Source organism: Sphaerodactylus townsendi, linkage group LG05, assembly GCF_021028975.2.
Source record: "Sphaerodactylus townsendi isolate TG3544 linkage group LG05, MPM_Stown_v2.3, whole genome shotgun sequence".
Taxonomy (NCBI): Eukaryota; Metazoa; Chordata; class Lepidosauria; order Squamata; family Sphaerodactylidae; genus Sphaerodactylus; species Sphaerodactylus townsendi.
Genome location: NC_059429.1, coordinates 29,848,875 through 29,864,117, shown reverse-complemented (window position 1 = coordinate 29,864,117; position 15,243 = coordinate 29,848,875). Strand labels below are relative to the sequence as shown.

Below are 15,243 nucleotides of genomic sequence, written 5' to 3'. Positions count from 1 at the left end.
GTACATAAAATTCAGGCAACTGTTGTAGGATCTGATTTAATTTTGAAGACTTTCACAGCACACATTACAGACTAACAGGTTTCTGATGACAAGCTTTTATGGAGTAGAGCCCCGTTCAAGTGCATTCATTTTTTTAAAAAAATTTAAGGTTGTACAAGTTTATACACTAAAAACACAACTTCTGAAGTGTGCTGTAAGCCAACATATTTAATAGCTTGTAGTATTTATGCAATGGACAGATGTGCTTGAATTAAGATAACATCCAGTGTTTTAAAAAAGCATTTCAAGATTGCTAAATTGAAGCACTAAAGATAAAGGAAGGCAATTGAGGAAGGATACACACATTAATTTGATCCTTACAACAACACTATTTTCATTTCTTTCATCCAGCACTCCACTGGATTCTACACCCTCTATCGAACAGAAGCAAAAGCTCCAAGCTCTCTCTGGCTGCTTTAGGATTTAGTCCAAATAAATGCAAACTATCACGTGGGTTTCCGCCAAGCAATGACGTGAAATTCTGCTCTGTCAGAAGACAGCATCTGTCAGAGTCCACATTTAAACTGCTGCCTGCCTGTGCAGCGGCTGAGAAGCTATGGATTGGATTTTGCAGACCAAAACCCTCAGCTAAAAGCCTTTTTTTTTAAAAAAAGACACCCTTTTGGTTACTGCCTAGCAACAATGAAGTGAGAGAAGTAAAGCCCGTTATCAAATGCAAGCGGCTCCAGATTCTAGCTCCTGCTGCTTTGCTTGGCATCGCCACTAGAAATATGGATACTGAAAAGAGAACACAGCACTGCATTGTCCAACAAGGGAAACACCAACTGTAAAAGCTTCAATGCTTCCATTGTCAGCAGCAGACAATGCCAGTCAGAACGGAAGCGAGAAGTGCTGCTTCTGCTTCTTGAAGGATGACCAGGGAAAAATCAAGACAAACACCCTGGTGAGCAGGGAAGGGAGCCGAGCAGGAAGCATACAGATGGACAAACTGGATACGGTGAAAAGCAGTCGCAGGCAGCAGGCTGCTGGGGGGGAGATGTGCGCATGGTCGATAGCATCTTTTTGGCTGAAGGGATGGCATGCCAAAACTACTTGCAGTGGGCACAATCTTCTTGCCAGAAATGGCCTGATCAAGTAAGGTATGTCATTGTATAATATTTCATTCAATTGCATGTGCTGGTAGCAGATTCCAAACATCGTTATCTCCCACTTACAAAAACTATGCTTCCATTAATGAGAAAGGGGAGGGGAGATCTAGAAGGGCTTTTGTTTTTGCTTTGTCGAAAAGGTAGTATTGCCTTTACACTTAACAAATCTGTTATTTTCAGTCAAATGCAAAGGCTAGGGAGGACTCAGAAAGGATGGGGGGAGACAAAAAGGGATTAAGGTGGATAATCTAGCTATCTGTAGCCCTAGTCAAGTCCTGAGTCATTCAACTTTATATCTTCTTGCTTTTAAAAGAGAATCAGCTAATCAAGACAGGTCAGATTCACCAATCTTTACCAAACATACTCTCAAAAAAGTGATAAAACCAGCTAGGATGTGACATGGTGGGAATCATCAAAGCAAATCAGGCATTCCAAATGTCAGTTCACTACCACCTTCAGTCCTTTCTGCATTTGCTACTCCCGCCCCAGCTTAACCTCTAACACACAAGCAAAGTATCATCTGATTCATATCATTAGCTACACCAGATCTGACACACACCCTCCACAAGAACAGCAAGTATAGTGATCTGAGCTCCCAGGACCAACCTTGAAATTACTGAGATACTACAAATAATATCTTCTAATATCTCAGAAAGAAGCTTCAATATCCTGTTTCCTTCAAGACAGGGTGTATGTCATGCCATCCTAAATTCAGTCTAATGTGCAACATTTCCCTTGTTTAGCCATTAAAAAGCAGCCACTACAATTAAACTGCCTTTGTTTCCAATCGTTTTAAGCATCCTAGTCTTCTTTGGAATGCATGCTGATGAAGAAAATGACAAGGAACTCGGGTTACTTATCTGCACTAAAAATTTAAGACCTGAATCTATAGTAGCTTAATAGTTCTTTAGTGCCCAAGTGATTCTCTTCAAAGAGCTACCCAACAAACAATACTAAATCATTAAAGCATGTTAAATATAAATGTGTTTTGCCTGCCTCGAGCAAAACTAACATGCAGTAAAACTAGTAAACGTGTGGTGAGAGTGCCTGCTTTAAAAAGAATGCCTATAGACAAGTGTGACAAAGGCAAAAAAAATTTAACACAAAACTTTTAAAAGCATTCTAATTCCTAGAAGCATTTTCAGAAAATCTCTCTCTCTCTTTAAAAACCACTCATGCCAAATGAAAGTATCATCAAATCCAGAGATTCTTTCACTGGAACTGCTAGGATTTTTAAATGTACATTTTCCTCCTTTGGGGTAAATGATTAATGCAGATATGTCAAGGCAGATATTAGGCCCTGAGTGGTGTGGGAATACAGTTTTTCATATCTAGTACAGCAGATCTTATGGTTTCTTATTCAGCCTTTCCCTTCTAGGGAGCAGATGTCTCCCAAGAATGAAGGGAAATATGAACTGGAATACACAAGCCAATGACCACAACCAGGTAGTATCATTATCAGTATTATACAGTGAGCCTGAGAAACTGAAACCTAATGAGGCATTAGACATGTAAGTTCTCTTCTAAATATAGGCCAAGAGCCAAACAGGCCCATATCTGAGCAGAAAACACTTCCATGCAAATATGAAGAGGGTGAATTGGACACAGCTTTGACAGACTCCTAACCTGGGAATGAGTGACATGTTGCATACAGTGTATAGACCTGAATGCAACATTCCACAGGAGCCCCATTCACTAATCACGAAGTAGCAAACTCAACTCATGTTCTGATCCTAAATGAAAGAGCAAGCATTTTAGTTTATATTTGCGGTCTAGTAAGAGAACTCTCAACTATATGTATTTTATTTTAAGAATACAAAGCCAACATGCTGAAGAATGAGGGGAAATCAAAGAGTATGAAACTTGGGAGATGTGTTCAACACACTCCACTGAATGAGTATCCAAATCCTTCCTGCATTCTAAAACGTAGTGAGAACAACAAAACTGTGGCTGGTTAAGCTGTGAAAGATATACCCTCCCCCTGCCCTAACCAGCAATAGCATTATGATAGCTCACATCATAAACTGACAGTGGTTTGGAGAATTTTTTTAAAAATAATAAAAGTGCCTCAAGAGTTGTTTTAAAAAATCCTCAGAATGCACAGAACATATTGAGAGTACAGTGGGTCAAAGTAAGTGCTCCCAATATAGATGTGTGCAAAATACCACATATTTACAGAATTTGATTGCTTGATTTATTTGCATACCATCAGTTGTGCTTTGTGGTTAATCCACTTTTGTACTTACAAAGGAATTAGAAAAAAGCAAGTTTTCACTTGGATAAGATTTGCTTAATGAATTTCTTTTCAAACGATAATTTATGAGCTTAATTTTGGAAATAAAGCCTTGTTTCACCCTGTACACATCTTTTATGTACTACTGTAGACATAGATGTGGAAATTGTTAAATTTATTTCATCTTGATTTGTCCATCATTTCATCAAGATTCTTTGATTTTCACACATCAATGAACAGATCCAAGGCTCCCACTCAATGCTAAAAGGTACACTTATGCCTCATTAATCCAGAGAAACTGTTTAAAACTCATTCACATCTCATTTATCATTTCAGTGCAAATAGTATTGAAGACCTTAGAGTAAACGCAGATATTGTATAAATCGCAGAAGGAAGTACTGCATGCTACAATTCAAGGCTAAAACCCCCATCAGCTCCTCCTAGTGGCGGTAAGGAAGAAGTATAGTTTTTGTTCTGAATGACACAAGACTTCCAAATATTTGTAGCATGTTTCCATTTTGTATGATACACCTTCTATTTGGCCCATGGGAAATTATAAAGATTAAATCTCCAATTGCCTCAAGTTCTGGACTTTTGCTATATGCAAACTGTCCATTTTCACTGTGTATAATTATGGATTTCAGAACACATCCCTGTTTTAAGGGTTTAGGTCAGAATTCATTGATATATAGTTTAAAACTCAAATGTTCCTTTTCAAGAACTGTCTTGATTAGATGGAAAGATTTACACTAAAGATGTCATTACCCATCCAAGAAACTACTGTTTTGAAAAAGTACACTATTAGTCCAAATATTGGCTTTGACAGATAGAAAAGAAATTAAATAAACTACACATTTACATAAAAAGAATACTTCCTCCCATGAGATTCCTCCAGTTCAAAATCTTATTGTTTTGAAATAAATGAGAAAAAAATTGGAAAATAATCCTTACAATCATGCAATAAGGCTCATAGTAAGATGCTGGAACAAGATTTTAATATGAAGTTATGAAACTGGCAAACTAACCCCCTTCTCAAATATCAAAGGCAAATGAGAAAATACATATTGTAAAATTGGGATTTATCTTCTGCAGTTTGTAGAAAGTCAGCCAAGTACACACATTCCGCTTCATATGTTTCAGGACAATGAATAGAATACCCATAAAGGTGTCCTGAAACAGAAACTGCCTATGTTGAAGTAATCTTCTTCAAGGGTGGAAACGCTTTTAATAGGCATGTATATGCTTTCAACCACCACAAAACTGAAACAGCTATTGGCAAACAGTTCATTCAAAAATGGATGCGCTTCAACTGCCACAAAACTGCATTAGCTATTGTTAAACAGTTCATTCAAAAATTTATAGTTATTTTAACCATTAAGAAAATCAGATGAAGAAAGCAGGTCTTTAAATCCCCAGTTCTAGAGAGAAAGGGTTACATTTTGCAGTGAGGTAACTGAACCCTGAAAATTAAATTTTGACAGGTGTTTCTTCTCACTGACTTTCTGAACACAGCAGGGACCCAATGGAAACATGCCAAGCAGTGTACTGTGACTAACAGAACTATGTTGCGATCAACCTTCTACCGTCTGCCCCACTACAAATACATGATCATTTTGCAAAAAGGGCCTCCAACTGTGAGCCATGCTATCTTTGGCATGTCAAATCAGTTTTAATTAAAGCCAATAAAGCTTCCATCTGGTACCCAGGCCTTTACACTTGGCCATTCAAAAAAAAAAAAAAAAAACCCAAAACACCCTCATAGTCATCCTGCATTTGCTGTATGTTTGTCCCATTCAAGTAGTTTTCTCATCTTTATGTTTTAAACAGGCACTCTTTTACAATCCATATGGTAAAACATATGGAACATTTTGGACAGGCTGGCATCGTAAAGCCTCTATTCTTTTTAAAGGCAGTATAGGAACTCAACAATTGGGGGTTCTGTGAGAAATCAATGTGGGGCCCAATCATTAACAGGGCAATCCAGTTACTCTTCATAGGATAACACAGCAAGTAGATGCACTAGTTCTGTGAAGTCAAGGAGGGAAAAGGTGATATAAAGTTTTTTTTCTTCACAGTGACAACTTGCTTCTTAGCCTCTTTTCATTTAGACAAAACAAGAGCTAGTGCGGCAGGCAGTAACTAGAGTGTGGGTCTATAGGCCAAAGGTTCAAACTACCTTGGAGTCCCCAGGATGAAAGGGTGGAGTATCAATTTGTCAAACCAACCTCTCTCAGCAACAAACTGACTTAGCTGGTGGACTTGCTTCAAGCTTAACCACAGCAAACAAAATATTTCTTTAAATGCCGCCTGTCTAGCACTTGCAACATTAAGAGTGCTGCCGTGCTTATTAATAGAAAGGCTTTCCACTTGTTTATATAGTTTTCTCGCCAAGTTGCACAGAACAATGTAAAGGGCAAATTTTGAAAGCTTGTTCACTCAGAATTCTGTCACTTTTGCAGAGCTGGTAATTCACTAACCATCTGAGGACGGAAGATGAATACCCAGAAATAGCAGTGGATCCAGAAACAAAGCATTTCCTTCAGTCATTCTCACATCCCATTATTGGATACTTACAACATGCTTCAGTGGAGAAGGCGGCATTGCTGCTTGGCCAAGATGACCTGGAATACCAAGCGAACTCTGTTCCGCACCCACTTCATTGGTCTACTCTCGCTTGTGTTCCTTTTCGCTGTATTTCTGTTTTTCAGTCATCATGACTGGCTGCCTGGCAGAGCTGGATTCAAAGAAAACCCTGTGGCTTACACTACCCGAGGATTTAGATCAACGAGAAGTGAGACAAACCACAGCTCGTTGAGAACCATTTGGAAGGAAGCAGTCCCTCAAACCCTCAGGCCACAGACTATTACGAATTCCAACAATACAGAACTGTCGCCTCAAGGAGTTACTGGTTTAGAGAACACACTCAGTGCCAATGGGAGTATTTATAATGCAAGAGGTACCGGACATCCAACTTCATATCATTTTAAGTATATCATCAATGAGCCTGACAAATGCCAGGAAAAAAGTCCATTTCTAATACTGCTCATAGCTGCAGAACCAGGCCAAGTGGAAGCCCGACAAGCTATCAGACAAACCTGGGGAAATGAGAGCCTGGCACCTGGAATCCAAATTGTTCGGATTTTTTTGCTGGGTTTAAATATGAAGTTAAATGGATACCTTCAGCGAGCTATCCTAGAGGAAAGCAGGCAATATCATGATATTATCCAACAAGAGTATTTAGACACTTATTACAACTTAACAATCAAAACCCTAATGGGGATGAACTGGGTTGCCACTTACTGTCCAAATGTTCCATATGTTATGAAAACAGACAGTGACATGTTTGTCAATACAGAGTATTTAATACATAAGCTTTTGAAGCCAGAATTATCTCCCAGACACAAATATTTCACAGGCTATCTAATGAGGGGGTATGCGCCCAATCGGAACAAAGACAGCAAGTGGTATATGCCACCTGATCTGTACCCGAGTGAACGCTACCCTGTCTTCTGTTCTGGGACTGGTTATGTGTTTTCTGGAGATTTAGCAGAAAAAATTTTCAAGGTTTCATTGAGTATAAGACGATTGCACTTGGAGGACGTATATGTTGGCATCTGCCTTGCCAAGTTGCGAATTGACCCAATGCCCCCACCCAATGAGTTTGTCTTCAATCACTGGAGGGTATCTTATTCCAGCTGTAAATACAGTCACCTAATTACCTCCCATCAGTTCCAGCCTAGTGAACTGATCAAATACTGGAACCATTTACAACAGAATAAGCACAATGCCTGTGCCAATGCAGCAAAAGAAAAAGCAGGCAAGTACCGCCATCGTAAACTGCACTAGAAGGAACCACTCCTCAAAATATTCCATGTGCAATTTGTAAAATTATGGCTGAAAGCATGTACAGTGGAAAAATGCGCTTAAGAGGGACACTCTATTTAAGACCAAGCACTTAATGATGTTTGAAAATTATTTTTTTAATTTAACAGAAAAAAGATTCTAATTCTTGAAAAAAGTAGTATGTTGAAAGTATTAACCAAAAGGTTTTTGAAATTGGGGAAGGAAAAGTTGGTATCAAGATATTTGTTTTAATGTGCAATAATAAGCATGCACACTTTGGTGGTACAATTGCTATTTTATGTGCCAATAAAATTTAACTGTGCAAATTTCATACTAAAATTTATTTTTTTAAAAAAAGAAACATAATTTTTATTATTTGTAATTGTTTTAGGATTCAGAAATAGCAATTAGAATCTTGATATAACGACACTACTGAATGGTTATGCAGTACACTACTTTGTCTATTGTTCTTAATATTAGAATATTTTTGGCTACAGGAAAAATGAGACTGGTGTTTAGCAACATATGAAGCCACCTTGGATTTGGACACAGGGGGAATATGCCCAAAACTGGAGTGCCACAAAATACGCATATTTATAAAATATGCAATTATTTAAATGATCCTAATACGAACAGGGTACCAAGGATTTATATCTTGCTTTTTTCCCCAAGGTGGCTTACAACTATAAAATATAATATAAACCAGCCAGCCAAAATTATCTCGTGCTGGTTGCAATTCTGTTGCTGGTTCATCCATGGGAACTGGCTTGAACCATAGGTGAGGCAGGCAGGTATATGTTTCCCCAACAATTCTCCTTCCTTATTCTGCACATGATGCAACTCTACTGTGATGCTATCTATTTGTGGAATTTACAGACTGCACTTGCATCATTCCACTTTGCTAAAATGGTACAGGAGATCCTGATCTTAAAAAACAATTAGGCAGCTCAAAGCATTAGGATCAGCCATAGTTTTCATGCTGAAGCTATACGGGGACTCTTAAGCACAGGGTCAGCCATTGCTGTAGCTGCTCCTATACTTCTTTTCCAATACAATGGACAGCTGCTTCCTCAGGGATCAACTTCTAGTACTTATCAAGCAGTTTTTGAAAGCCAGTAAAGCCAGTAGAATGTCCATGTACATCTGTATATTTAATTGCCATTTAAAAGATTTTAAATTCTTCACTGCAAATTCTCAAAATTTCTTCTTATAGAACCCAAGAGTCAAACTATTATATTTATTTTCTAAAGAATCTTGCATGTAGCTAACAATGAAATTCTATTTAGAGAGCCTGAAGGCATCACAGTAAAGAGCACCTTTATAATATTCTCCAATCTCATCATTAAAAATGCAGTCACACAGCTTGTTCCATTCCATTGCCAGAGTTGTTCTATCGGCTGATGACAATTTACCAACCACTTTTTAATCAAATCAACCCAATTCCCTGCTGTCCAAAATGTTACTGTGAGCTCTCTCATAAGCTATATGGAAATGAAAAAGCCACTTTTAAAAAACTGGGGGAAATCCCAGAATATGTTTTGAATGATGGCTGGGTAAGATTATCCCCCATTGCTTTGCTCAGAAACCTCTCACAACAGCTCTCCAAAGAGCTTCAGATCAGGTAGGAGATCAGCACAGAACTTTCTCCATTTCCTGATTCCCTGCCTAATAATCAAGAAAGGATTCTGGGTGTTTTCCTCCAAAAGCCAGAATTAAAATAGCTAACCACTGGCTTGACATGTACTTCTCTCCTCCTTAGCTCTTGGTCTTTATTTCCTTTTGCCTTCATAACCTGGGCAATGGAAGAATCTCTCCACCAGTAGGTCTCCTGGTACTTGCTCCCCAGTTCCCTCTGCAGTTGAAAGACAGAGTGTTTTGGAGTCAGCCTGGCAGTCTTCCTGACTGTCCTAGCCAGAAACCCATTGAAGCTGTATCCATTAGAGAAACATTTCAGTTTGGAAGTCTGGCTTGTGACCCTGGACAGGCTGTGTTGTCTAACTTCTTCATCCTTACTCAACCCTTACTCAGAACTGCTTGCAAAAATGTTATGAGGGCAGAAGGCAGGATATACAGTTTGTTAAATAAAATTAAAAAAATAGGCTGTGGGTACACAAAGACCACTTCATAGGAAAAACTGACAGAGGACAAAATTGAAGAAACTGCCATCCACCATTCAGGCAGACCTCCTGCAGGAACTTAAGCCTGGGTGTAGGCAACAGCACGAGCTGAAGGGCCAGGACCAAACAGCTTTTAGCTGTTAGCTGGGGCCAGTGACAGGCACACTAGAATGAAGATCTGCACAGAATATTATTGTCTTATTTCATTTAAGTGTAGTTATTTTGGTAGTTTCCAAAACTTCATCGCTTTGGGATGAAAAGTAGCATAGAATAACTCAAATAAAAATAATAATTTTTTTAAACAATCATTAGATTCTCCTCAGGAGATTGGTACAGAGAAACAGGCTTTTCTACCAAGTGTAAGAGTGCTGGAATTGTAGTGTAAAGCTTCCACAAGCACATACAGGAACACGTTCATGTATATAAAAGCCAAATGGATGTGTAATTCAGTTTGCCTGGACCAGGCCAGCAAAGTTGTCAGAATCTGCCAGTTTTTTGTAGTGGGATCTAGAATGGATCTGCCTACACAGAGCAGATAATCCACAGGACTAAAAGCATCTGCTATCCATATAGCATCATTGCCGGATCAAGAAGTTAAAGGGGAAAAATTATCCCTTCCGGCAGGGTCTGAGAGTTTAGAAAATATATATCACAATATGGCAAGGAGAGAAAGGATGGGGAAAGTTCCATTTATGTATCTAGAAGCATTTTAGAGAAACTGACATCGTTCTCAGAGGATCATGATATGGTCCACTGGTGTCTCTGCGCCCATGATCAATTTAGCAACATATGTCTGCACAATGCTTATTACCTGAATGCATTCAAATTAAAATCACGATTTCCTGCCCCACTTGGAAGGAAATTGCTTCACTGGTTTTAGTGTGTATTTGCAATAGCTGACTGACCAGCTCATTAATGGGAAAGTAAACTACAAAAAATATCTTTTAAAAAATCTGGAAATGGAGATGTTGATAGTCACTACACTAATGCAGATGAGAGTTTCCTGAGAAACAGAGCTTGCTTTTAGGATTTAACGTTGCACTGCAAAATAGCCTTTTAAAATAAATTCTAATAGTATCCTTTTACCATAGTTTAAGTTATTCAGGATGCCTTTAAGTTCATAAGTGTAAAATAGCTTTGGAAGGTAAGTTATGGGCTAAAAGGAAGACAGAGGAGGATACATACGTTGATTCCTTTTCAAAGAATAGACATGTCTGCAAACTAGAATTGTGATCACATGTTTATCACAACCTGATCACCAAACTTCTCCAAGCGTGAAACCACAACATATATTGGAACTAAGAAAAATTTGACTGAAAATTAAATATGTTGCAAACAAAGCTATTTAACTTCATTTATTTAACTTAACAAGATCCCTGTTAACAGTCTAGCAATTTTATTTTTATATGTTCACTGAAGCGTTGTGGAAAATATACAATGAGGAAAGGAGAACAGTAGGAGTAAGGAGGTTTGAATCAGACCACCAGCTAGGGAAAAATAAAGAACCGAGAACGACATCATCCCGAAAGTACACTTATTCTAAAACTCTATATTTTTCACAAAGGTACTACTGGATGTGGTGTCCACTCATCTAACCTCCACTATGATAAGGTTTCTCTGTAGAATAAATACTATGATGTACAATGTCCCCAAATAAGTGATCAGTTAAGAAATAACTTCTTGAATGATGATAATGTCCTGGTTCTTGTCTTTGAATAATCTGGATAAACACACAGCTCAATTTTAAATAAAAGGAAGTGGGGAAGAATTTACAAGAATAATAATGCAAGATATCTTAAAGCAGTGGTGGTGAACCTTTGGCACTCCAGATGTTATGGACTACAATTCCCACCAGCCAATTGGCCATGCTGGCAGGGGATGATGGGAATTGTAGTCCATAACACCTGGAGTGCCAAAGGTTCACCACCACGGCCTTAAAGAGTCAGGGAATGGTGTTTTCAGTGAGATTAATGAAGAAGAGAGGTGATCTGCAGGACTTTGGACCAATCTGCACTATAGTGGGAGTGGCCAAATTTGATTAAAGTAAGAGCCACATAGAATAAACTACAGATGTTTGAGAGCCACAAGACATGAACAAATATTACACTCAAATTTTTATCATTACATGCACATTGTCTTCCAAACCCTTTATATAAATATTTTAAAAGATACACATATCATAATAATTATCCATGTATGTGCTTTATGTATTCTTATTAGTAAATGAGACTGCCAAAAATAAAAACAGAAAAGGTAAAAACAGATATTGTCAATGATAGTTACTGGGTGTTACTGTAGGAGAAACATTTTGAGTCTCCATCTTGTAAGTTGTTTAAAATCCAGCTGATATGTTGTCAAGACTGTATAAATTACAGTCTGTGATACACCTCTGAAGATGTCAGCCACAGATGCAGGCAAAACTTAGGAACAAGATCCATCAGACCACGCCCACACAGCCCAGAAAACCCACCAGAACCAGTTGAATCCGGCCATGAAAGCCTTCGCCAATACATAAAACTAGATTTTATTTACAAACTTTCTTCTGTTTGTTGTTACAGAGAGGTTCTTAAGCGTTTCTTTTACTTTTAGGCAGATATTTACCTAGATCTTACAGAACAAACGCAATTTCACTTAAATGGCTGTTTCAGTTATACATATAGTTTCACACACGTACAGGTGTCTCTGTTTAGGGTAAACCTTTTCAACACGGTTCTGAACACTTCCCTAAAACACCCACCCTTAGCTCCAAAGGGATTCACACTGGCTTGGGACAGAGTAAGCTCTGGGGTTTCTCTAAACCCTCACTTAACTCTGCCAGTTAAGCTAACACACCCTCATGAATTCTCCAGTTCAGTATCTAGGTGCAGTCTCCTCATGAGACAATAGCCAAGCCCTCTGCGTAGTCTTAGGAATGTCCCCATGAAATAAGCTTCCTTCTGTTTTCCACCCACACCAGGCTTCCTAGTCCCTGGTAAAAAGAATGCTCTTTCCTCTCAGTCTTTGAGATCTTTTAGAGAACACTGACCCTCTAGCTGTTCTCCCTCTGGCTTTGGTCTCAGCCTCTTGACGAGATCTCCACTGAATCTGAGGACTGACACGATCTGTGTGTCATACAAGATCACAAGCTGTTTTCATATCTTTCAAACTCTGAAAATCTGTGGCTCTTGGCTACTGCATTTCAGCCAGCCAATCAGGTTGACTTCTGTTTAACACTTGGTGCTCCTGCTGTGGCTGAACTACACCTTTTCAGATTAACCCTTTTAAAGCCTAATCTGTCACAGACCCACTCTACAGACTAGCCGCCCTGACCGAGAGCCGCACACTATGTGGCAAAGAGCCACATGTAGCTCATAAGCCACAGTTTGGCCACTCTGTCCTATGGCTTAGAACAGTACATACAAAAGATCCTAGTTTCAAATGTTATAATGTCTACTAAAAGAAATCAAGTGACAGGGATGAAAAAGATTGCACCATAAAGTCTGGAAGAGCCAATGCCAGCCAGAAGGGACAATGTTCAGTTGTAATACAATACAATGTTCAGTTGGAGGATTTACAAAGGGCTCACTTGGTTAAGGACAACTTCCTATGGGTTGGATCCATACCTCAGATTCTGCCAGTGGAAAGAAGATGGAAAGGTTCCATTAGCCAGTGTGGTATAGTGGTTAAGAGCAGGCGCACTCTAATCTGGAGAACCGGGTTTGATTCCTCCCTCTGCCACTTGAGCTGTGGAGGCTTATCTGGTGACCTAGATTAGCTTGTGCACTCCAACACATGCCAGCTGGGTAACCTTGGGCCAGTCACGGTTCTTCGGAGCTCTCTCAGCCCCACCTACCTCACAAGGTGTTTGTTGTGAGGGTGGAAAGGAGCTTGTAAGCTCCTTTGAGTCTCCTTAGAGGAGAGAAAGGAGGATATAAATCCAACTCTTCTTCTTCTTCATAGTGCTCTGGTTCCAACTCGGGGGGCGGGGGGGTTGTCTTACAATATTGTTGAAACTCATTCCCTAACTTTATTATTTTGTTGTTCAAATGAGTCAAACTATGAGAGCTAATGTGGCTTCTGAACAGTGTTGCAATTACGTTTCACTTATGGTGCTCACAGGTTGACTCTGAAAAAGTGACCCTTAGCTTACCCTACTTCAGTGACATAGAGAACATGAAGATAAAATACTGAATTATATTAATTGATCTGCCAAATTTCTATCTAACAAGATTCACCATAAAACCAAGGTGACTTAAACTAATGAGATACATTCACGTTTTAATAAATAACATAAATGTTCAGATGATTTCAATATATTTAAAAATATCTCTGTAGTTACCCAGTCAGGCAAGGGGGCATGAAGAAGTAAAAGACAGGGAGGTGGAAGTCCATTGCCATGTCAAAATCACAAATTGCTTTGCAATTACTCTGATTGCAAGGCATTCTTAACTATACCCTGAACAGAGGTAATACTAGAGGAGGAAAGTGACATGAAAGCATAATAGTAGGTCAATAATTCCAAAGCAAATCTACACAGGAATCAGTCAATGAATATGAAAGTAACACAAGAACATACTAGACCTGCTGTGACAAATGTTGAAGTACATTTTCATTTACAGGGGAAATGTTAATTGTAGCCCTAATTTTTAGTGGTGCATCTCAAAGATATATAACCTGAGTACCAAATCCTTTCACAGTTAAATGACTGTAACAGGAATAAACCAAAGATGGATATAGATGAAAACTACTCTGTTGCCTTCATGCTATCACCATGGCAACAGTTATAAGAGCTCTCTCCTAAGTATTTAATATCTGACAGCGTCACGATAACACTATCTGAATGACAGCAGGGCACAGTTGACTTCAGGAGCTAACTGATCTGTTACTCAAAATTGCAGCATATTAACCATTCCCCTTAGGCTACAGTGGGAGTTGAGTCTGAACACAGAAGCCACAAATGCCTTAAAACAAAAATCTGCTTTAAAAAAACCCAAAAAACCTTCAACTAAGTGCTTTAGAAAGTCTTACTCATTGAAAGCACCTGAACATAAAATTGTCCCCAGATCTCATTGGTTTCTTGACCATGAAAAACACTACATACAGCTCAATGGGTGAATGCAAAGAGTTAGTGTTGCTCTTGCCTGCCCCTCCCCCCAAAGTCTGTATTTGTATAAGTTTACAAAAGCTTCTTCGGTGTTTATACTATCCCTTTCCTTTATATACCTCCTGAAACTGTGAAGCCACAGAATAAATTGAAATTTCTGAAAAACAATAACAAAAACAAGACATATGAAACAGTCTTATACCAAGTCAAATAATTGGTTATCAAATTTGGTATTGTCAGCGTTGACTGGCAGTGGCTCTCCAGGGTGTCAGAGAGATGCCATGAACATCACCTGGCATATTTTAACTTGGACATGTCTACAGAAGTCAGAACTGTCTGCATGAAAAGCAGATGGCCTACTACCATCAATTGTTCTTAAAATTAAGATCCAGTGGACACGGTCGCTTCTGTGCTGACAGAATACCCATCAACTACTGCCTGCGTAATCTTTCCAAAGAAGCCTCCTGCTTTGTAAAGAATTCTCTAATCGTTAGTATCATTTTTGTATCAAGCAGGAGCTGCAACTGCCTTAAGCACATAAAAGAAGAAGAGAGGGAGGAAGGAGGAGTTTGGATTTATATCCCCCCCACCTGGTCCAGCATCAAAGAATAGTCAGATTTTTCCCTGAGTTTGCCCCTGGGCACTGGTATCCACAGGTTTAATGCTTCCAAATGTGGAGATTTATTCTGGTCACCGTGGCTAGTAGCTACTGATAGACCCTATCTTACATGAACCTGCTTAACCCCCTTTAAAAGTCATCTATGAATGTGGCCATCACTCCATTCTCTGGAAAGGAATTCCACATTTTAGCCACTTATT

At 39.0% G+C, this 15,243-nt stretch overlaps 2 protein-coding genes across 4 annotated transcripts in view; one reads left to right on the top strand and one right to left on the bottom strand.

The window, feature by feature from the left end:
- CDC73 (cell division cycle 73) overlaps positions 1 to 15,243 on the bottom strand; it is a 128,859-nt gene that overhangs the window by 47,144 nt on the left and 66,472 nt on the right. The window lies entirely within an intron of this gene.
- Positions 543 to 7,555, top strand: B3GALT2 (beta-1,3-galactosyltransferase 2). 3 transcript variants are annotated; one of them, XM_048498743.1, is made up of 3 exons: positions 543 to 1,139; positions 3,718 to 3,830; positions 5,841 to 7,555. In XM_048498743.1, the coding sequence occupies exon 3, from the start codon at positions 5,959 to 5,961 to the stop codon at positions 7,225 to 7,227; it is 1,269 nt and encodes a 422-aa protein (XP_048354700.1). In that variant the 5' UTR covers positions 543 to 1,139; positions 3,718 to 3,830; positions 5,841 to 5,958; the 3' UTR covers positions 7,228 to 7,555. The 3 variants fall into 3 exon arrangements, with proteins under 3 accessions (XP_048354700.1, XP_048354701.1, XP_048354699.1); XM_048498744.1 differs by lacking the exon at positions 3,718 to 3,830 and having other exon boundaries at positions 543 to 1,134; XM_048498742.1 differs by lacking the exon at positions 3,718 to 3,830 and having other exon boundaries at positions 544 to 1,139.

What these genes read in the sequence shown, in the direction of transcription:
- B3GALT2 (XM_048498744.1), top strand. Translation starts at nt 5,959, where the DNA reads ATGCTTCAGTGGAGAAGGCGGCATTGCTGCTTGGCCAAGATGACCTGG.